This window comes from Rhinichthys klamathensis, unplaced genomic scaffold (assembly GCF_029890125.1).
Source record: "Rhinichthys klamathensis goyatoka isolate OS25496 unplaced genomic scaffold, OSU_Roscu_1.1 h1tg000549l_1, whole genome shotgun sequence".
NCBI lineage: Eukaryota > Metazoa > Chordata > Actinopteri > Cypriniformes > Leuciscidae > Rhinichthys > Rhinichthys klamathensis.
Window position 1 is genome coordinate 787,956 of NW_026607020.1, and position 24,262 is coordinate 812,217.

Consider the following 24,262-nt stretch of genomic DNA (forward strand, 5'->3'; position numbering starts at 1 on the left):
AGATTTCACAACAGATGATGTTGCAGTCTAACTTTTAGAAACATCCTCATTTTGGAGGAGTTCCTATGCAGCCATAAAATGCTAAACAGATAAACATCTATATATAGATAAACAGCTCACTAGTTTTAGAAAAAGACAGCAATCGCACAGTACTTACCACACCACCGTCTGGGTTGCGAATATAACCATAGCCAATAGTCTTGTCAATGGCAAACCCAAATTCGGAGCGCCGCAGGTGGCCCACAGGAACGCCGTTGCGGAAAATAGCTTCCAGACCAAACATTGGCACTTTCCTGCAGGAAAGACAAACAACACATTAGTGCTGATCAAATGAGGATCCCTAAATAACATGAAAAACTACCGGTACATGGCATTTATGCCAGATCTAGGGGCCCTTTTTAGATCTGGCAGTTTGATTTTAACTTCTAAAATGTTTTATGATGATCATAGATTGATTTCAAATTCTACATTCAATTTCTACAAACTGTGTTGGATGAAGTTGGTTGGGCAATATGTAAAACATTAGACTGCTGAAATATTTAGTAAGGCTCATGTCAGGCAAAAATGAAGCTCTAAGCAGACCATCATGAAAAGTGGTGGGCAAAATCTCCTTGAAAAACCTTATCAGGCAAATGTAAGGTGACATATTATAGCATTAGTTCGGGATTACAGCAATTATTCACTTTTAAAGGAGCTGTATGTAAGAAATTTATTTGAATTAATCATAAAATGGCCCTGAAATGTCACTAGACATTGAGAAATCATGTTCATTTCAAATACTTATATCACTGACAACAGTAGTCCGGCCAGGATATTGTCATTTAAAAAGTGAAGTTGCAGCCCTCAACTGATGTTGATGTTGTCATGTTGTGTTTTGGTCTGATGCTCCTCCCTCCACCTATCGACCATTCACGAAGTCAGTAGTGTTGCGGCATCCGGGTTGCCAGCTCTGCTCTAGTTACCACAGCTGCAGCTACACACGTGTCGGATAAAAAAATGCAGCCGATCTGGCAACCTCGAGTCAGGGGGGAGGGGGAGGGGATACACCGCTCTACAGTAATTTGAAAGTGATTGCAGTACCGGTTTTGGCCACAATCTTACATACAGCTCCTTTAAGCCAGACGGTCTGTAAATAAATGTCAGAAAACTTGCCAGTTACCCGAGGCTATGAAAACACTGATAGCCAACATAATAGCCTGCTGCTGTGCTTTGAATTTTAACCCTATAAGATCACATTTAGGAGTCTGCATCCGCTCAATCGGTCCTTCATTTTCACTGTTGTTGTGATATTTTAGAGCAAAGCAGAGAAATAACCACAAAAATGATCAGAGTCAAGGGTCCATTAAAGGTGCAGTAAGTGATTTCTGAGAAACACTGGTTGTTGACACTGTTGATGTCTCTTTATCGTAGCTCAAGCGAAGCAAAATAATGCTTTGTGAAAAATAAAGAAAAGATGACGAATTAAAGACAAGGAGGAACAAAAAAAATGGACATAGTTCACAAGAGTATATCCAAGCAAGAGTTTATTGTTAGTCACCAGCAGCAGCACAGCAGCTCCAGACAAACAATGACACTCATGTTACTATAGCTAACATTACAACCACAGCATATCTTGATTCTGTGAAAAAGCAAAAACCAATGTTACTCAGGTATGAAGCAGAAACAACACAACACGTCTGTTTTCAGGACTTCCCGCTTCAGTCTCTCCAGCGCTGGAAAGCTTTTCTAATGTTAACGCGGGTCCTAAAGCTCTTGCCTGATCATAACCTTTTATGACTCTTACAGTCATAAAACTGTCATAACTTTTTCCAGTGATATTCCTCTAACCTTTTCTCTCAGCCATTTTCTCTTTCCTCAAATCTCCCTCTTGCTCTCTCTCTCCTCCCCCCATCATGAGTGGACACGCCCCCTACTGCTGATTGGCTCTATCTCCCCCTCCCCCATCATGAGTGGACACGCCCCCTACTGCTGATTGGCTCTATCTCTCCCTCCCCCATCATGATTGGACAAGCCTCCTACTGCTGATTGGCTCTATCTCCCCCATCATGAGTGGACACACCCCCCACTGCTGATTGGCTCTATCTCCCCCTCCCCCATCATGAGTGGACACGCCCCCTACTGCTGATTGGCTCTATCTCCCCCTCCCCCATCATGATTGGACAAGCCTCCTACTGCTGATTGGCTCTATCTCCCCCTCCCCCATCATGATTGGACAAGCCTCCTACTGCTGATTGGCTCTATCTCCCCCATCATGATTGGACACGCCCCCTACTGCTGATTGGCTCTATCTCCCCCATCATGATTGGACACGCCCCCTACTACTGATTGGCTCTATCTCCCCCCTCCCCCATCATGAGTGGACACGCCCCCTACTGCTGATTGGCTCTATCTCCCCCATCATGATTGGACAAGCCTCCTACTGCTGATTGGCTCTCTTCCCCTCCCCCATCATGATTGGACACAGTGCTGATTGGCTACTAGTGTGTTGTGCTGGTTGGTCCGATCCATTTTCTACAGCATTTCTCAGAAATCGCGTACTGCACCTTTACACTCCTGTTATTATACTCAACATATTCAACACTCACTCATCAACTGTGAAACAGACGATTCGTCTACGCAGACCCTCAGCCTTTTGGGCCTCCAACGCCTTCCGACCCAGGAAGGGAATGGAGGTCTTCATCTTACAGGTGAATGCAAGTCCCGCCTCCAGTGGAGTGTCATCAGGACGCAGATCTGCATGCCAATGCCTGTAACCTGATAGAGACAGACAGTTCATTCAAAATCATTTCAATAATAATAAAACAATTGAAAATGGAATCTTTGTATTCATGTTGGATTCATATATTATAAAAATGAACAAAAAAGTTGCGATCCATGAAATAACTGGCCTTTAAAAATAAAAATCTGCCTGCCTCTTTGGGAATTTAACATAGGGGTGCCCTGACTTATTCACCCTGTATTTTAAGGAAGAACATTTATTTATTTACGATACATTATTCATTCAAAGAAAATTGGTGTCGGTAAAGGTTGGATTTTTCCTCATTTATTTAAGGCATTAAGATCAATTTCCAAAAGATGATTTATTATTCCTCTTTTTAGTCAACTTTAGCATGGGTGTGTTAACTTATGCTAAGCACTGTGTGTATATATATATATATATAAAGGAATTTTAATTCAGAATTTGAAAACATGTTCATCATAAAAAGTGCATTCATGCCATTGTCTGTATGAATTGCATTTTTTGATATTTTTTAATAATTAATAGCTCTAAAGAGCATCACGGCATTGAACCAAAAATATTAAAAACCCTATCCATTATTACTTGCACGCTGATGCTTCAATAAACAGACTTATTTCTTCATCATATTTAGTCATGAACTCAGGTAGAGTATGAATACTGTCTAGCAGATATGACCTACATAGTGAACACACAGTGAAGCTGAGTTGAGTCTCAAGAGTGCAGTGAAAGTGCTGAAGTGTACGGCTCCAGTAATGAGTTTTTATTGTGTCCAGCTGTCTACTTTTCCCTTTAATTCCAGGAAGTGCTAAATGCATACGGGACACCTACCAACCTACAGTCCATCTGAACTGTTATCTCCACCTGACCTCCGGCAGCATGTGTGCTTCCACTGTTGCTGGTGCAGGAGAACTGCTGCGGTTCAGTTTAAAGCCGTATTGAAAGCAGCACAAAGAATGAATTATATATGTGGCTCTATTGGAGAGCTATACAATGATATTTTATGCTGTGTGAATCAAAAATGCATCTACAGGACTCGAAACGATCAATCGAGATCTGTTGAGTGGCTCAAACAATGTTCATCAACAGGATACCAGAGTAAATCAATCTTGACACACTAAAAGCAAAGTTTTACTGCGTCACCTGGAGAAACTCATCTCATAATGCATGAGGGATTGTGAAAACATCTTTTACCACTGAACTAGATGTTTAGAAGAAAATGTAAGTGATCGTGTTTTGGATGGTTGCTAGGCATTTGCTTACTGGGGCATCTTCCTGCTCTGCCACTGTTCGGACGCTCTTGCTTACTGCTCCGCGCTTTGCTCTATCGCTTTTATATTTTTATATTTTATCTCCTTTTATCACCTAATTTTAACTTCAGCTAATCAGCACAGTGCTCAAACGCTTGGATTACTACAAAAAAGCAGAATTCTTTTTACTTGACCAGCCTCCCACTGAAAGCTTACATTCCGGGGAAGAGAAAATCACAACTGTCTACACTCATAAAGGATAAGAGAAAATGCCTCCTCTGGAATCTACTTGCTGCATTAACTGCCACAGACTTTTACAAAGGATTGTAGTTCTTGAAACAAAGTTATTTGTGGGACCACCAAACCAGACGGAACACACAACAGAGATCAGCCATGGACGCCCTCAGCATACAGCCGGTGAGTCCCATGCATCTAGTACTCCTCGACAGGCCATACTGAGTGTAGAGAAACAAGCCGATCGACTTACAAATCGATGGCACAAACAGGGAGCGAGACCCAAAGGCACTCGAGACATCAGATTGTCACGAGTATCACATATTGCTGCAGTAGCATCCTCTACCCCAGATACGGCTCTGACAAGGATTGCAAACACTGGTCTCCTACCACCGCCTATACATCTTGAGAACAGATTTGAAGTATTAATGAATGAGGAATCCCTGAATGTGATGAATGTGATCGAACACAGACTGAATCAGCCAGTAGCTAACACTGCTAACTGCTCAAGGTCGAGCAGACAGCGGCACTCAGCTCAGAGCGCAGCCGAGCACAGGACTCTGATAGTGGGTGACTCCATAATCAAAAACATTATTAGCAGGGATACAACTACGTGCTGCCTTCCACAAGCAACGACTTCTGATGTAAACAGGGAACTTCAGAACATTCTGATGAAACATAAAACTGCAAATCGACTCATCATTCATGTGGGGAAAAATGATATTCATAAAGAGCAGTCAGAACTCCTTAAGAAGGATTTCAATGAACTTTTTGAAACACTTAAAAGACTGAAAGTTCAAACATTCATCAGTGGACCACTCCCAGCAAGAGGAACAAACAGGTTTTCACGGTTGCTTGGGCTTAATACATGGCTCCAAAAAACCTGCTATTTAAAAGGAGTAAACTTCATTGACAACTTCAATCTTTTCTGGAGTCAGAGGCAACTGTTTCAACAGGATGGCCACCACCCAAACAAACTTGGCTCAAGAGTGCTAAAGGACAATATCTACTTCTCCCTCAATCATCCTTCTGCAGTCTGTGCCAATCCACTCAACCTGAATGGCACACACATACCTGGACACAGTATGAATGACCACAGGACTTCACTTCAGCACCTGAATGGACATGCGGTTGACACGTCACACAAGGACAATGATAACACCACTCAGCCACAACAACCTCTGCTCACGGACACAATCTCAGCTGAGCCCTGCCCACAGAGCTCACCACAGACAGACTGTGACATACTAGAAATGCTCCAAGATTCAGCACCCAAGGACGACTTTCTGGAAAACAGCCAGGGAAACCAGGACAGCATATTACAGCCGATAACACCAGAGCAACAGCCCCTCTCCCCAGACACATTTTCTCTATCTCCAGCATCTCCACTTCTGTGCTTCTCAGAGAAAATGGAAGAACTGGTGTTTGCTGGAACCAAACTATCCCACTCTTTTGCTGCAAGCCCCCAGATGTCAACCAAAAAGCGGCAGGCCCCACAACCACCAAAGCCTGCGGGCCCAGCTCGCCCTCCCCCTCCTCCTGTGAGAGCTCTTCGGCCTCTGCCACAACGCCAGGGCTCACACCCTCCTCCAGCGGCTCGCGGTGAACCAAAAACAACTGATACCAGCTCTCAGTGATATGTGTCGGGTCTCCGCTATGACAACAGTAACTTTCTTAAATGTTTACATAACAAGCGGGAACCCAGTGTGCCTGTATCTTTCTCTATTGCTGTTCGATTACATGATAGAAGGTCTAAGGCCTTCAAAAGCCGTACAGCAAACCCATCTAATCTGGTACCTATTACACGCCAAACTAAGACTGCTGTGGGGACAAAAAGTAAGACTGTTAAGTTAGCACTTTTAAACATCCGCTCACTTAAAAATAAATCACTTCTAGTCAATGACTTAATAACCACATACAACCTGGATTTTATGCTTCTAAATGAAACCTGGCTAGAAGACAGCTGCAGTGCAACAGTCCTCAATGAAACATCCCCTCCTAACTTTACTTTTATGAGTGTCTGCAGAGCTGTAAGGAGAGGTGGAGGAGTAGCTGCTCTTTTTAAGGATGTCTATCAATGTAAGCAAACATCATTTGGTAACTACCCGTCTTTTGAATATCTCGGTATTGTTTTAAAAGGTGCCCCACGCATTTTACTTATCATTATTTACAGGCCTCCAAAATACTCTCCAGCCTTTGCTGAGGACTTTACAGAACTGTTATCAACAATTTCCTCAGAGTTCGACTGTTTTGCTATTGCTGGAGATTTTAACATTCACATAGATAATGATACAAATATGGCAAAAGAAATCAAAACTGTTTTAAAAACTTTTGACCTGATTCAGCATGTACACGGACCGACACACACTCGTGGACACACTCTAGATTTACTTATCAGTAAGGGTCTAAACATTTCATCGATTGTTATTAAGGATGTAGCACTGTCTGATCATTTCTGTATTTTCTTTGATATATTGATCTCTCCTGCCATTGAAGCTAGATCTGTGTCTGTCAAGAAGAGATGCATAAATGAGAACACTAGTGTACTATTTATGAAGGCTATATCTTCAACACCAAGCTTATCTGCTGACTCTGTTGATTTTCTCCTTGATTGTTTTAACTCAAAAGTTAAAAGTGTAATTGATGATATTGCTCCTGTGAAAGTCAGGAAGAGTGGTAGACAAAAAGCACCTTGGAGAAACTCAACAGCTGTGCAATATATGAAAAGACAATGCAGAAAAACAGAGCGCATGTGGCGGAAGACAAAACTTGTAGTCCATTATAACATCTACAAAGACACCATCCATGCTTTTAATATGGAACTAGGCAAAGCTAGACAGACTTTCTTCTCAAATATTATAAACAGCAACTTAAACAACACACGCACTCTTTTTGCTACTGTAGAGAGACTGACAAACCCCCCAAGCCAGATTCCCAGTGAAATGCTCTCAGACGGCAAGTGCAGTGAGTTTGCTTCTTTCTTCTCTGAGAAAATCAATAATATCAGAAAGGTGATCAGCTCATCCTTGAGTTGCTCTGGGGTCAGACAGATCAGACCACAACCGCAGAAAGTAGCTACTATGTCTGTTTTCGAAGAAATTGATGGCAAAATTTTAGAAGAAACCATACAGCACCTTAAAACATCAACCTGCGCCCTTGACGCACTTCCCACATCTTTCTTCAAAAGTGTGTTAAACTGTTTAGAAGCAGATCTCCTAGAAGTGGTAAATGCCTCACTTCTCTCTGGGAGTTTTCCAAACTCCCTGAAAACTGCAGTTGTCAAGCCCCTCCTGAAAAAGAGCAATCTGGATAAGACCATATTAAGCAACTATAGACCGATCTCAAATCTTCCTTTCATAGGCAAGATCATTGAAAAAGTTGTCTTCAATCAGCTGAACAAATTCTTAGTCTCGAATGGATACTTTGACAATTTTCAATCTGGTTTCAGATCGCATCACAGCACAGAGACAGCTCTCATAAAGATAATAAATGATATTCGCTTAAATACTGATACAGGGAAATTATCAGTGCTGGTACTACTCGACCTCAGTGCTGCATTTGACACTGTCGATCACGACATACTTCTTGACAGGCTGGAAAACTGGGTGGGGCTTTCTGGGATAGTCCTAAAATGGTTCAGGTCATACTTAGAAGGGAGAGGTTATTATGTGAGTATAGGAGACCATAAGTCTGAGTGGACATCCATGACATGTGGAGTCCCTCAAGGCTCAATTCTTGCACCACTCCTATTCAACCTGTATATGCTCCCAATGAGCCAAATAATGAGAAAGAACAAAATCTCTTACCACAGCTATGCAGACGACACACAGCTCTACTTATCCCTATCGCCTAACGATTACAGCCCCATTGACTCCCTGTGCCAATGCATTGATGAAGTAAACAGTTGGATGTGCCAAAACTTTCTTCAGTTAAACAAAGACAAAACTGAAGTCATTGCGTTTGGAAACAAAGATGAAGTTCTCAAGGTGAATGCATACCTTGACGCTAGGGGTCTAACAACTAAAAATCAAGTCAGGAATCTTGGTGTGTCCCTAGAGTCAGACCTTAGTTTCAGTAGTCATGTCAAATCAATAACTAAATCAGCATACTATCATCTGAAAAATATTGCAAGAATTAGATGCTTTGTTTCCAGTCAAGACTTAGAGAAACTTGTGCATGCTTTCATCACCAGCAGGGTGGATTATTGTAATGGACTCCTCACTGGCCTTCCTAAAAAGACCATAAGACAGTTGCAGCTCATACAGAACGCTGCTGCCAGGATCCTGAGCAGAACCAGAAAATATGAACACATCACACCAGTCCTCAGGTCTTTACACTGGCTCCCAGTTACATTTAGGATTGATTTTAAAGTATTATTACTGGTATATAAATCATTTAATGGCCTAGGACCTAAATACATTGCAGATATGCTCACTGAATATAAACCCAACAGATCACTCAGATCATTAGGATCACATCAGCTAGAAATACCAAGGGTTCACTCTAAGCAAGGAGAGTCTGCTTTTAGCTATTATGCCAGCCGCAGCTGGAACCAGCTTCCAGAGGAGATCAGATGTGCTCCTACAGTAGTCACATTCAAATCCAGACTCAAAACACTTCTGTTTAGCTACGCATTTACTGAATGAGCACTGTGCCACTGTGTCCGACTGTTTGTACTGTATTTTATTTTATTTTTTATTCTAAACTGTTTTAATTATTCTTATTTCTTTTGATTATTTTAATCTCTTTATTCTTAACGGTTTTAATTATTCATATTTCTTTTGATTTTTCTATGTAAAGCACCTTGAATTACCATTGTGTATGAAATGTGCTATATAAATAAACTTGCCTTGCCTTGCCTTGCCTTGCCTACTGGCCCAAGTCAAAAGAATATTGCTAGTGATGCCAATTACAGTGATAGAGATGACACTAAAGCATACCTTTCTCAATGCTCAGGGAGTCAATGGCCCTGTATCCAGCATTACAGATGCCGTATCTGGCACCGGCGGCCATGATGGAGTGGTAGACGGGCAGACAGGACTCTTTCGGGATATGAAGCTCCCAGCCCATCTCACCCACGAACGACAGACGCATGGCCCTCACCTACACACACACACACGATGAAAAAAATGCAACTTTATAATATGTGAAGAAGAGATTCCTGGATATTGAGTCCATTTTTATGCATAAGGAATGGACTCGTTTTCTTAGTGGAAGCTTTGAGCAAATCTATAAAAAAGATAAAATGATTTCAACTCACATATTTAATGTCCATTCATTTTTTATTTTCTAAGTAGTCATGCAATAAGCGGGATAACGTACGTGTCGGGTGGTCATTATAAAAAAAAAAATTATAAAAAAATATATATAAGTGATAAAGGGTGTTAAAACCAAGACAGATGAGACTAGAATGAAACAGAATTATTATCAATGTTGAAAACAATTTTGTGCTGCTTCATATTTTTGTGGTGACAATTTGTCAGGATTCTTGGATGAATAGAAAGTTCAAAAGAACAGTATTTGAAATTAAAAATCTTTTGTAACAATGTAAATATCTGAACAATTCAATGTGCCGTTGTATTTCTTTCAAAACAAGTTTTACAGACCCCAAATTCTTGAACGGTAGTGTAATTTAAAGCTAATTTTAGTGTCGTAATTCCAGGTTAAATGATTTTCATGGCATACTCATGTGACAAATGAGGTGATCTCATGTTCTTCCTGGCGTATCTGTCCAGCCTCGACTGACTTCACCCTCCAGAAAGCTCAACTGTTCATTAAACTGGGCTGAATACCGAACACACTTTAACACCCAACCAGGGATCAGGATACAGTATCAACAGCGCTAAACAGTCACTTAGATACTAGGCTGGCCGCTCTCCAGGACCTGCAGCAGTAACAGACGCACCCGAGTGTGTGTGTGTGTGTGTGTGTGCAGTGATCAGAGAGGAGCGCTTCATTGTGCCAGGCCTGAGATCATGTGAAGGACACCATTATCAGCCAGAAACAAGCATTCACAACTGTAACCTGCAGGGAGATACAGTGAAGCTTTTCTGGAGTCCAACTCAAGACATTGTTAGATTGGTACCCTGTTACCCACAATCCACTAGTTTTAGCCTTAGATAACCCATCTGCAGACTGTTCACAGATCGCCTCATGCATATTCAGCCAAAAGCTGGCGGAAATTGGTGGTCACAATCTGATTGGCTGGCTTTATGCAATTTATGTCAAACTGCACAGGTTTTTATCAGTTCGGCAGGAACACAGTTGGTATTTTTCCCAGCAGCACTTCCAGGAAGAACTAGCCAATGGATTTGCTGTATGCAATGTTCATGGCATCAAATCTTTGAGAGAGTTTAGTTTGAAACAATCAGTAGTTGGAATTTTACTTTGTTATACAAGTTTTATCTGATGTATGATTTGCCCACCTCTAAATGTCACAAAAACTGCATTTGGGGTCAATTAGATATTTTTTAATCAATACTTTTATTCAGCAAGGACACACTAAATTGATCAAAAGTGATTTCTATATTTCAAATAAATGCTGTTCTTTTGAACTTTCTATTCATCAGAGAATCATGAAAAATATTCAGGAGCACATCTGAACATTTTAATGATATCTTAGCGATGCGATAATCTTTTGAGAAATTGAGAAATAAAAAAATAAAAAATCTAATCACCCAAGCAATCATTTATCAACATATTTATTCAAGATTCAATTTGATAAAAGAAAACAATCAATTAATTTGCAAATATTACATTTACCAATTACTAATGCAAAAAAAATGATAAAAATCGTATATTTATCTGCGTAAAAGTAAAAATGCATAATCACATTTTTGAACAAATCTTTTACATTTTAGTGATTTTATGTTTACTGAAGCGTCTCCTTGCTTAGGTTGTACTCATGGTTGTAAAAAACTGTTGTATGTATTGTTCTGTTCAACGGGCCGCTGATGGAGGACAGCACCTGGCCAGGGGCCCCCAGGTTATTTGAGTCGGGGCCCCTGCTGTAAGCCTTTGGTTATAAAGGAAATACATCTAATGTAACGTCTAATGTATGCATAAATAAATGTGTAATGGTGCTTGATTCTATAAACTACATAAACTATAAAGTATAAACTACTTGGCTACTGTATTGTCATGCATGAGCATGTCCTGAGGTGAGTGGGAGAAAGAGTGTGATTGGGTGAGCTGAGGTGAGACAAAAGTGTGTCTACATTAGAATCACAAGAGCGGAAGTTGACCATCTGTCTGATGTGCAGAAACACAAACACACATACAGGAAGTGTCCATGAGATTCATTGTTATTTTAGGTTTTATTAGGGCTGTCAGGCGATTCAAGTTTTTAATCGAATTAATTACATGATGTGCCGATTAATTAATTAAATTAATTGCAAATTAAACAGAGAGATTACCCCCCCCCCCCCCCCCCCCAAATATTTTAAGTCATTATTGCTTAAAACAAAAAACAAAACCAAAAACAATTACACTGCGATTACAATTGCATAATTAATGCCATGAGATTAATGGGTCTTAAATGGGTATTAAAGGGATCGTTCACCCAAAAATGAAAATTCTGTCATCATTTACTCTCCCTCAAGTGGTTTCAAACCTGTTTGACTTACTTTCTTCTGTGGACCATAAAAGAGGATAATCTGAGAAATGTCTTCTTTTATGTTCCGCAATAGAAAGGAAGTCAAACAGGTTTGAAACCACATGAGAGTGAGAGACATCACGCAGTGAGTTGAGTGATATATAAGAGGACCTATGTAGGTCTGGGGTGGGGCGTGTACAGTAAATGCATTAAATCATTATAACACGTTATTTTTTCCATTACTAATTAAAGCAGCACTAAGTAGGAATTCCGTTTTTGTCAAACAGCGACCCCTAGAGTCGCGGTGGAGTACTTGTACTGTCGTGAATAGCACTCACGCAGAGATGGCTCGCACTCACGGCCGGATCCCCTCCCCCTGTACACCGGTACCTGTTCAGTAGGATGGACGCTGTAACGAGTGGAAATAAGGTATGGCCCCTTTAAGAGCTGCACGCGCCCAACACCACATGTATACAGCGCCAGGTTATTTCTGTTTGATGCTCATTTTATCAGAATTTTATCAGATCTTTGGGCGGGCCCGCCGGCCCAAAGTTGCAAGGGTGGTTTTGCGGCTCACAGGCAGCAGGGGGGTGCGAGACGACCACCATTCAACACGAAATCAGTAATATAAACATTACAATGACTCCAAAGCTGTTCGGTTAAGGTAAAAAAGTTACTTAGTTCACCTTTAAGTAAATGAATCTGCAAGAATCACTAATTAAAGCATGAGCAAATGTGTGTGATTGAGCTGGAACTGCACAAAGATGGAGGACAGGGAGAAGGAGGGAGCGTTACCTTGTGTCCGGCGGCGTTCACTATCTTGTGTGTGGAGAAGGGAAAAGCATCATTACTGAGGTCGGAGTCCAACACTTCCTGCAGAAGCTCACGACTGTGAACACACAAATCACACGCTTTACACCCAAACAACCATACCAACAAAATCAATACTTAATAAATCAGTATCAACTTTAGACCAGTTTTAAAAAGTTAGTGAAATGAACCAGAGGAAAGGGCATGAGAGGCATTTTCCTGTGAACTTCTACCGCACTTTTGTAATTATATAATAGTTTTAATAAAAAAAAAATTGTAAATAACATTTTATTCAATTTGAAAATTAATTAAATATTATATTATGTACACTCGAGTCGGAATATTATGAATGAAAGTAGAATAAACACAGTGCCCAATACTTCATATATATATATATATATATATATATATATATATATATATATATATATATATATATATATATATATATATATATATATATATACTTAAAATATACTTATATATATATACACACTTGAAAGAAAAGCACACTTTTTTCAAGCAAAAAATTTCACAAGAGGTTTGGTTTAAAATAATATAACTTTGATTTAATATAAAATAATATTTGAAAGTATTTTTTTTTTACATTATTAAAAAAACTGATTAATTAGTGAAATAAATAGATTAAATACAGAATAAATACAGTGGCACTTAAGCCAGACTTAAAATGTATTAAATGTCATTGCATTAAATATATATAAAATAAAACACCAAATGGCATTTACTGTAGAGAAAAGCAAAACATTTCACAAAAGGCAAAAAAAATATATATTCAAAAGTGTATATGAAACGCAGCAAATTAACATAAGAGTCGTGGTTATTATTTTTATTATATATTCTTTATGGAGTGCATGAATATGTCCCTATGTGTCACCATTTATACTGTCTCCATTTCATCAGGTCAGCCATCAGTCTCTCTCCCATTTACTCTCTCCATCAGTGTTCCTTTCTATTTTCAACCCGCGGCCCTCGCCTGACCTGCTCTTTTCCTGCGAGTGTGTGTGTGTGTGTGGGTGCGATGGACTTGTTCTCGCTGCATCATTTGGGGTGACAGGAACAGCTTGGCCTGTTTTGCATTAGCATGTGTGTTAACAAAAGCAGAAGGAGGCCTGACGGATGTTTGCTCAAGTGCAAGAGTGTGTGTTTGGCTTCATGCTACATGTATCTCACAGTACAGTTCTATTCCAGCAACAGACAAAGAGAAGAAACATGAGATCAGTGTGTGCAGAGTGAAGACCGGTAAAAAGGTTTGAAAAAGGTGAAGGAGGAGGAATAGAGTCAGGGGGATGGAAATGATGAAGGTGGATTGCCATGTATTTGAAGGACTGCATCATGTGTGTGTGTGTGTGTGTTTAAGGAAAGTCTCCTTCCCTCCACCCACTCAAACATCACTCTGTTCACTGAAGCACAAAGGCCAACAACCACTCTAATTATACAGTGTGTGTGTGTGTGTGTGTGTGTGTGTGTGTGTGTGTGTGTGTGTGTGTGTGAGTGAGAGAGAGAGAGAGAGAGAGAGAGAATCTAATTAGGCGCTCTGTCTCTCCTTTAGCAGTGTCAGTTAAGCAAGGATCAGATATAGTCTTAATGAAATCACTTTTCACCACAGAGCACAAACGATGAGAAATGAAGCGAGCGCTCAACCAAAACGCTCTGAGAATCTTGACGTGCATAAAATGTATTACTCAATATTTAAGTGTAATGTTAGATTAAAATGAAGAAATTGACCTTTAACTACTAGAGAATATGACCGTTTTAAAAATATTCGTGTATACATTCTTGAGTATAGTATGTTTGTATACACACATTATATATTCAAACACGCATATATTTCCATTTCAAATATATGCTGTTCTTTTGAACTTTACAGTAAAAAAAAATCAGCACAACTGTTTTCAACATTGATAATAATAATAAAATGTTTCTTGAGCATCAAATCCTCCTATTAGAGTGATTTCTGAAGGATCATGTGACACTGAAGACTGGAGTAATGATGCTAAAAATTCAGCTTTGCATATCAGAAATAAATGACATTTTACAATATATTACAAAAGAAAACTTATTTTAAATTGTGATTATATTTCACAATTTTACTGTATTTTTTTAATCAAATAACGGCAGCCTTGGGTAGACGACTTTAAAACACATAAAAAATTAAATATAATTTTATTTATATGTGGAACAAAAAGAGAAATTCTGTTGAATGTTTAGGCTGCTCTCTTCCATACAATACAAGTGGATGGGGACTGAGGCTGTCAAGCTCCCAAAATAACAACAAAAAAGTAATCAATGTGGCTTTTACACTATATTCCAAGTGTTCTTAGGACAGACAATAGTTTTATGTGAGGAGAAGACTAAAATTAAAGTTGTCTTGAAAATCTTGGTTGATTTGGGCACCATTCACTTTCACTGTTTAACAGCTTGGACATCCTGCTATAAATAACTGCTTTTATATCCCAGAGAAGACAGTCCAGACCGACAGACATAAGGCCGAATAAATGCCATGAATTATAATTTTCATGTTCATTAAAATGTTCTTTGTATAAAAAAACACAATCTGCCTGCTTTGGCTAATGAAATGTCCTATCATAACATGCATCTGCTGATTCCATCTCCAGACTTCATTGAAAATCACCACCCTTCGGTCAAGCTCACAGTGGCTTCAGTGCGTCGCGAACGCAGCTGTGGAAGCATGTCTCCAGATGACGGTAAAGCACGCATTCACACTTCAATATAAGCACACTGTCGCTTGCTCTGCTAACACTGCATGAATCTCGCTCCCGTCCTGACAGGGTCCCGTATGACACAGGGATCATTTCAACATGCACACAACAGCCTTTCAGACAGAATGTGGCTCAGAACATCTTTACCCAAATACACGGCATCTTATGAGCTTCCCGGGCTTTACCGTCACCCCGAAATAATGTCTGGATATTCACAAACAACGAGATTTACACTAACAAGTTCCTTGAATCAACATGTTGTTCCTGGAACATGTTGTACTTGGGTAAAACACATTTTGAGGGAGGTAGTTTTCAACACAATGTTATAATTGGAGCAAAAAAATTGAGAAGGTCTCTCATGAGGACAAGGCTAGCTATAAAATCACCGCAGAACATCATTACTCAGAGACGGTTCCTCAGCTGTGTCTACACATGGGCCGTGTCTCAGGTTCCCTATGACAGGAATCTGTATATTTAACCGCTACCACGTGACTTGATTAACAAAATGTAAAAAAAAAAATATATATATTTTTAAATTTCAATCAACAGCACTCGTGGCATAATGTTGATTAATGTTGATTACCACAAAAATAATTTGGACCTTTTCTTATAAAAAAAATATCTGGATCCAGTGAGGCATTTACAATGGAAGTGACCATAAACAATATGTCTGTTAAAACATGGAAACCATTCAAAATTTGGGGGTTAAAAAAACCGAAAACTTTTATTCAGCAAAGACAGCAAGTGAAGACATTTATAATGTTTCAAAAGATTTGTACTCCAAATAAACACTGTTCTTTTGAACTTTCTATTCATCAAACTATCCTGAAAAAATATATATCAAGGTTTCCACATTTATGATAATAAGAACCATTATTAATAAGTGAGTACCGATAATAATTTATAGTAATTAAACATCAAATCGTCATATTAGAATGATTTCTGAAGGATCATGTGACCCTGAAGACTGGAGTAATGATGCTGAAAATTCAGCTTTGATCACAGGAATAAATTAGTTTAAAATATATTGAAAAGAAATATTGAAATTATTAAAAAGTTATTTCATAAAATTAGAAGCTTCAAATTTCTACTGCTAAATCCTACAAAAATTGGCCCCATTTACTTTCTCATTGAAAACGCCATACCATAACCTTGATTTTTACGGCTTCTTTTTTTTTATTATTATGGTGCCAAAGAGCTTAACTTGCATTAAACCCAAAAAATTCCTCTAAGATGACATAACATTTACAGTAAGTGAACGAAGTGAGCAGTTGATTCTCAGAGGTTTTCATGGCACCCTGTGTGAAAATCTCTCGAGAGCGAATATTTCGGTGCACTGGAAACATGAACAAGGGAGCAGACTGAGAACACACGGAGTTCACAACGGGAGCGAGAGTAGCTCCTGTTCGGGAGAAACACTGCTGTTCTCATTAGATGTGACAGAACCACTGCCCTCTCCTAAGCCATGAGGAGAACAGTGAAGGAAAGGGGGGTGAAGAGGGAGATTTCACAAAGCTGCTAACTCTTTCATCTAGCTTTCATCTGGACACGAGGAAAAGGACTGAAGGACACAGGCGAAGGGCACACTCTTTTGATGAGCAAAGCAGAAGTGCTTTAAAGGGCTCACATAATGAAACATCTCATTTCTCTTGATCTTTTGAAACAGAACAGTTTCAGAACTCTGAGTCAAAAAAGATCCTTTACGATACAAAGCAGCAAAAACCACTTGTTCTGAGGGACTGTCTGCATAAAAGACAGCATAAAAAACTAAATAAAAGTCCATCTCATGCTTTTAAGAGCATCAGGCACTGGGAAACAGTTATGTATTTCATCAGAATATACACAGCTACTTTTGAATGACCCATCAATGGAGAACGTTTGTTTGTTTTTTTGCCCAGAAGAATGGTGTAGTTACAGCATCTACCAGCAGGGTTTAACTTACAACGCTAACTAGCCAAATCTTATGGAAGCTTGTTTCCGCCACTGAATAAAATGAATAAATAAATAAATAAATAAATAATTGCGACTTTTTCTCTCACAATTCTGACTTTTTTTCTCACAATTGCGAGTTTACATCTCGCAAATCTGACTTTATAACACATAATTGTGAGTTTATATCTCGAAATTCTGACATCTTTTCTCAATTGCGAGTTATCAGGCCAATTCTAAGGAAAAAAAGACTTTTTTCCCCTCAGAATAGTTTATATCTCACAATTCTGACTTTACAACAAGCAATTGCGACTTTATATCAATCAATTCTGACTTTATATCTCGCAATTCTGACTTTATTTCACGCAATTGCGACTTAATTTTACGCAAATTGCGACTTTGTTTCACGCAATTCTGACTTTGCAATTGCGACTTTATATCAATCAATTCTGACTTTTTAACCTGCAATTGCGACTTTATATCAATCAATTCTGACTTTATATCACGCAATTCCGACTTTATAACACGCAATTCTGACTTTATAACCTGCAATTGCGACTTTATATCAATCAATTCTGACTTTATATCACGCAATTCTGACTTTATAACACGCAATTGCGACTTTATTTCACGCAATTGCGACTTTATTTCACGCAATTCTGACTTTACAACACGCAATTGCGACTTTATATCAATCAATTCTGACTTTATATCTCGCAATTCTGACTTTATATCTCGCAATTCTGACTTTATTTCACGCAATTGCGACTTTATTTCACGCAATTGCGACTTTATTTCACGCAAATTAGGACTTTGTTTCACGCAATTCTGACTTTGCAATTGCGACTTTATATCAATCAATTCTGACTTTTTAACCTGCAATTGCGACTTTATATCAATCAATTCTGACTTTATATCACGCAATTCTGACTTTATAACACGCAATTCTGACTTTATAACCTGCAATTGCGACTTTATATCAATCAATTCTGACTTTATATCACGCAATTCTGACTTTATAACACGCAATTGCGACTTTATTTCACGCAATTCTGACTTTACAACACGCAATTGCAACTTTATATCAATCAATTCTGACTTTATATCTCGCAATTCTGACTTTATATCTCGCAATTCTGACTTTATATCACGCAATTGCGACTATTTCACGCAATTGCAAGTTTATTTCACGCAATTGCGACTATTTCACGCAATTCTGACTTTACAACATGCAATTCTGACTTTATATCAATCAATTCTGACTTTATATCACGCAATTCTGACTTTATAACACGCAATTGCGACTTTATTTCACGCAATTGCGACTTTATTTCACGCAATTCTGACTTTACAACACGCAATTGCGACTTTATATCAATCAATTCTGACTTTATATCTCGCAATTCTGACTTTATATCTCGCAATTCTGACTTTATATCTCGCAATTCTGACTTTATAACGCAATTCTGACTTTATATCTCGCAATTCTGACTTTATAACGCAATTCTGACTTTATAACACGCAATTGCGACTTTATTTCACGCAATTGCGACTATTTCACGCAATTCTGACTTTACAACACGCAATTGCAACTTTATTTCACGCAATTCTGACTTTATAACCTGCAATTGCGACTTTATATCAATCAATTCTGACTTTATAACCTGCAATTGCGACTTTATATCAATCAATTCTGACTTTATATCACGCAATTCTGACTTTAAAACACGCAATTGCGACTTTATTTCACGCAATTGCGACTTTATTTCACGCAATTCTGACTTTACAACACGCAATTCCGACTTTATATCAATCAATTCTGACTTTATATCACGCAATTCTGACTTTATATCAATCAATTCTGACTTTATATCACGCAATTCTGACTTTATATCAATCAATTCTGACTTTATATCTCGCAATTCTGACTTTATAACCTGCAATTGCGACTTTATATCAATCAATTCTGACTTTATAACACGCAATTGCGCCTTTATATCACGCAATTCTGACTTTATATCTCGCAATTGCGACTTTATTTCACGCAATTGCGACTTTATTTCACGCAATTGCGACTTTATTTCACGCAATTCTGACTTTACAACACGCAATTGCGACTTTATATCACGCAATTCTGACTTTATAACCTGCAATTGCGACTTCATATCAATCAATTCTGACTTTATATCTCGCAATTCTGACTTTATATCACGCAATTCTGACTTTATATCAATCAATTCTGACTTTATATCTCGCAATTCTGACTTTATATGACGCAATTCTGACTTTATATCAATCAATTCTGACTTTATATCTCGCAATTCTGACTTTATAACACGCAATTGCGACTTTATATCACGCAATTCTGACTTTATATCTCGCAATTGCGACTTTATATCACGCAATTCTGACTTTATATCTCGCAATTGCGACTTTATATCACGCAATTCTGACTTTATATCTCGCAATTGCGACTTTATATCACGCAATTCTGACTTTATATCTCGCAATTGCGACTTTATATCACGCAATTCTGACTTTATATCTCGCAATTGCGACTTTACATCACGCAATTCTGACTTTATATCTCGCAATTGCGACTTTATATCAATCAATTCTGACTTTATATCTCGCAATTGCGACTTTATATCACGCAATTCTGACTTTATATCTCAGATGTAAACTCTCAATTGTGAGAAAAAAAGTCAGAATTGTGAGATAAAAAGTCGCAATTACCTTTTTTATTTTTCATTCTGTGGCGGAAACAAGCTTCCATAATCTAGACCCCTTTTTTGCTGTCAATTTCCCATGTAAAATATGCATTGAATGACAGTTAAACAAAAATGTCCCACATGGTCATAGTGAGGGTGGAAAAATAGCAAAATTATCAATAAATTACAAAAATATTTGTGATGCAAACAAAAATTCGATTCACATAAGTGGACTTGACTTAAAAATGCTGTTTAAAATATATATATATAACAAGAACATTTTGAACAGTCAAAACAAACAAATAAAATCCAACAAAGAAAGAACATTTCACCACAACTAATTTGGCCTAAGTCATGGCTTAATTTTTCTCGGTCACATCAATAATATGTGGCAGTTATACTGTTAATTTAAATGTAATTTAAATTATGCAGCTTAAGCAAACCCCCCGAGAACATATTAATTATTCTTTCCTGTATCTCTTCATCTTTCCTTAACACACCTCTGAGACACACTTTATATTGAATGACTGACTGTTGTGTAATATTTGCCTTATGGCTCTTTTTTTCATCTGTTTTCAGGGCAGAGGTGAGAGAGACAGCATGTGGAATGGTTTCAGGCGAGAGACGACAGACAGTGGATGTTATTACTGTATACTGTATATTCTTGAATTTGGACATGATTCGGATATGTTAAAGAGATAAAAAAAAAAAAAAAAAATCCCACTTGGCTCCTTCGCAGTTAAAAATAACCGAGATAGGAAATACGAAAAGGGAAATACGAAAAAAATACGAAACCTCAGAGAATCTTTTAGTGGTACAAACTACAAATCAGCCACTGTGCAGAAAAAGTGCACAGCAATTAAGGGGTGACACTAAAATATCAAGAGTGCAAAATAGACACACTAAAAACCACTAGAGAATTTATAAGGCACTTTATATAGAACTATAGACATCTAGTGGTTACAACATGGCATTACATAAGTTTTTCTTTTTTTACTCCCACCAGATGGCACTAATCTTTAACATGGAAGACTACTATAAATTAGAAAAAAATTGTGTATTATTTTCAATGGGTAAAAATAGCTAATAATTTTTTTTATAAATATTGCATAGTATCATAAAATCCCCTCAAAATTCTAAATAATAATCAAAAAATATTATTAAAAAATATATATTACATTGGTTTTACTGGGGGGGGGGGGGGGGGGGGGTATTGGCATATTCTTATTTGCTTTTTTTCTTCTTATTTTAATAGCTAAAATAAAATAAAACGAACTTTATCGTGATATATATCGTTATCGTGATTTTTTTTTCTTCCTCATATCGTGAAATACGATTTTGTTCATATCGCCCACCCCTACAGTAGCATACAGAAACAAAGTAAAATAGTCTATTTTCACTTTTTAATCAGTACTTTCCAATATTGATAAATTATTCATAATCAACATTTATCCCACTTTGACCACCATCTTGGATAGATTTTCTCCCTGAACTTCTTGCAAAGCATTCTGGGATTACATTCGCCATGATCCTGGCTTAATGACCATTCACACCAAGGACGATAACTATCAAGTTTTAATAATTGTTCTAATTCTACGAGACTAGCGTAGTCCACCTACCTAGTCCACACCACAACTACTGTATAAAGATAACGCCAGACAGGAATGATAACGATAATCATTTTTAGAACGATTTTTTCGAGCTGATGACTGATAAAAACATTTGACAGCCAATCAAAATCCATGTGACTTTAGAGAGCTCGAGCATTTAAAGCGGCAGACGACAAAACAGCAGTGTGCATTAATAAAAACCAGAACATTATCATGTGTTGGTGTGGATGCTAATTTTTGGCCTTTAGAATTTGGCCAAAAGAAGGAATATACAGTATACTCAATTCAACAACTCACTAGAACAGTCTGTTTATAAGTGTGTGTGTGTGTGTGTGTGTGTGTGTGCTTGTGCCAACCTCTTGGGTCCCTGTATGCTGATCATGCCCATGTCCTCAGTGTGGTCTATTAGTGTGCAGTGGAAACCCTGGTCCTGCAGCGCTGACTGGATGTGGCTCCAGTTGTGCTGCGCCACACCACCTCCAACGGCCAGGTAGTACGCATCACCTTCAGGACACACACACACACACACACACACACACACACACACACGATGTGAATATAAACTCATGACTTCCTCCTAACATGCTGATGAGATACTTGCAACGTCCTGTTTCAATGCCTTACACATCCGTTCTGTGACCCTGAACAGAATGCATCACGTGTGTTGTTTACCGTTAGATTGGGGTGTCAGCGGGAGGTGGGCGGGGCTTGGCTCCAAACGACTGACGGTGAGGTCAGACTCAACTCCGCCCCTCTGGTTTAACATGCAGGTGTAGACTGTGGAGCCTGAAACACACAATCAGTCAAGATCATTACACTTCAGAAAGCTTTACCACTGAAAGTATGTGGTCAGAAAAAACAATGTTCATGACTAGATATTATATGTGAAGACTAGAAAAAAAAGAGGAGACAGAGATCACAGAGATCCTCACCTGGAGCTTTGTTGACATCCGCTGTAAACAGCCAATCAGCAGCCTTCTTTGCATCCGGCCCAGTCAAGTAAAACTTACCAAAGTAAGACATATCAAACACAGCTACAGCATTCCTACAGGTCAGACACTCGTCCCGAATCTGGGTTCAAACAAAAATGTAAAATATATATATATATAAAAAGATTAAATAAATACTGGAACTGGAAACAAACACTCTCAGAAACATCTACCGATGTTGCTCACCACATCATGATGTGGAGGGAAGTCAAAAGTGTACTCTTTGCCAAGTATCTGGCTGTATTTGTTCACAGTGTTCTTGGGGACGTCGTAGGCTCCATAGTAATCATAATCTAGAACCTGAGGAAAGGCCATGGCAAACACCAATTTAGCAGACCAATCAATCAACCGTCAACACACGATTTCTGTCCTATACTGAGGTAATGGTGCATATGTGTGTGTGCATATGTCTGTGTGTGTGCCTGTGTGTGTGTGTGTGTGCTCGCGCATATATGTGTGTGTGTATTTATATCTGTGTGCGTGTGTCTGTAGTGTTTGTATCTGTGTGTTCGTGTGTGCCCGCCGTGCATATGTGTGTGAGTGTGTGCGTGCGTGTGTATGTGTGTGTGCATCTGTTCGTGTGTGTAAGTGTGTGTGTGTGCATGCGTGCGAGTGTGTATGCGAGTGTGTGTGTATATTTGTGTGCGTGTGCATGTGTGTATGTGTGTGAGTGTGTGCCTGCGCGTGTGTGTGTGTTGAAAACTCACTTGAGCAGGTCCATCTTGGTTGAACCATCCAGGTCTCTCCCAGCCGTGTCTCTCTTGAAACACACAGCCCTGTTCCTGTAGCACCTGTTAAATAACACAACCATCAAACATAACATATTTCAGTTTCCAGTGAAGGATCCAGCATGATGTAGGCAGTGGCTAAAGACAGCAAAGAACCGTAAATATGGAGAGAACACCGCGACGGGAAATCTGAAAAACCCCTGTGTTTGTAGTCAACATTTCCCACTGGATGACAACGAACACAGTGTTTGGGCCCAAAAGGAGGGGAAACAATTGCGAGTAAACCGTCGTTCTGTCACTTCCGCCCAACTTCCCAAAGCAAAACGCCATCGCGGGCAGGTGAGAAAGCTGCTGCCATAGTATGTTTACCAGAACGCCGTTTTAAAGTAGAAAAAGTACGATGCAATTTTCAGTGATAAACCAACTCTTAACAACACTGTATTGCTAATAACCCTTTGTCGATCCGACTCTCCGTGGGAGGGAATACAAAAAAACACCTTTAGTTCTCACGAAAGCCCTGGAGCTCTCAAAAGTCTGATGAAGCAAAACACGAACGACAAATAAACGTGAACGTGACGTGAAGAAAGGGTCATCATTTTTACATGACATTTTATTTAACCTTTATTTAACCAGGAAAAGTCCCACTGAGTTACAGTAACTCTTCTCCTAGGGAGTCATACATATACAATAGACACTGAGACAATACAAAACGAGTTTAAAAATCGTCAAACATTATTATTATTATTATTATCTTTATTAAGTAACTGTTCTGTGATCCAAGTCAAAATGGTTTAATTGCTTAGAAACACTACTCAACTAGTCACACATTTTGGGGTATCATTCATATCTGTAGCCCAAACAGAGCAGGATAGGTTATGCATAGGTCTGGGGTCCCTAACCATCTAGCTAACAGTAATAGTGATGTCTGT

The 24,262-nt window shown here is 38.7% G+C and overlaps 1 protein-coding gene across 1 annotated transcript in view; it reads right to left on the reverse strand.

The window, feature by feature from the left end:
- sardh (sarcosine dehydrogenase) overlaps positions 1 to 24,262 on the reverse strand; it is a 66,504-nt gene that overhangs the window by 3,512 nt on the left and 38,730 nt on the right. Inside the window, exons 12-20 of the mRNA XM_056238953.1 lie at positions 23,313 to 23,396; positions 22,792 to 22,905; positions 22,549 to 22,687; positions 22,289 to 22,402; positions 21,973 to 22,120; positions 12,611 to 12,704; positions 9,162 to 9,324; positions 2,586 to 2,754; positions 158 to 293 (exon numbers count right to left, since the gene is read on the reverse strand). Coding sequence (XP_056094928.1) covers positions 158 to 293; positions 2,586 to 2,754; positions 9,162 to 9,324; positions 12,611 to 12,704; positions 21,973 to 22,120; positions 22,289 to 22,402; positions 22,549 to 22,687; positions 22,792 to 22,905; positions 23,313 to 23,396 — 1,161 coding nt within the window. The remainder of the gene's footprint in view (positions 1 to 157; positions 294 to 2,585; positions 2,755 to 9,161; positions 9,325 to 12,610; positions 12,705 to 21,972; positions 22,121 to 22,288; positions 22,403 to 22,548; positions 22,688 to 22,791; positions 22,906 to 23,312; positions 23,397 to 24,262) is intronic.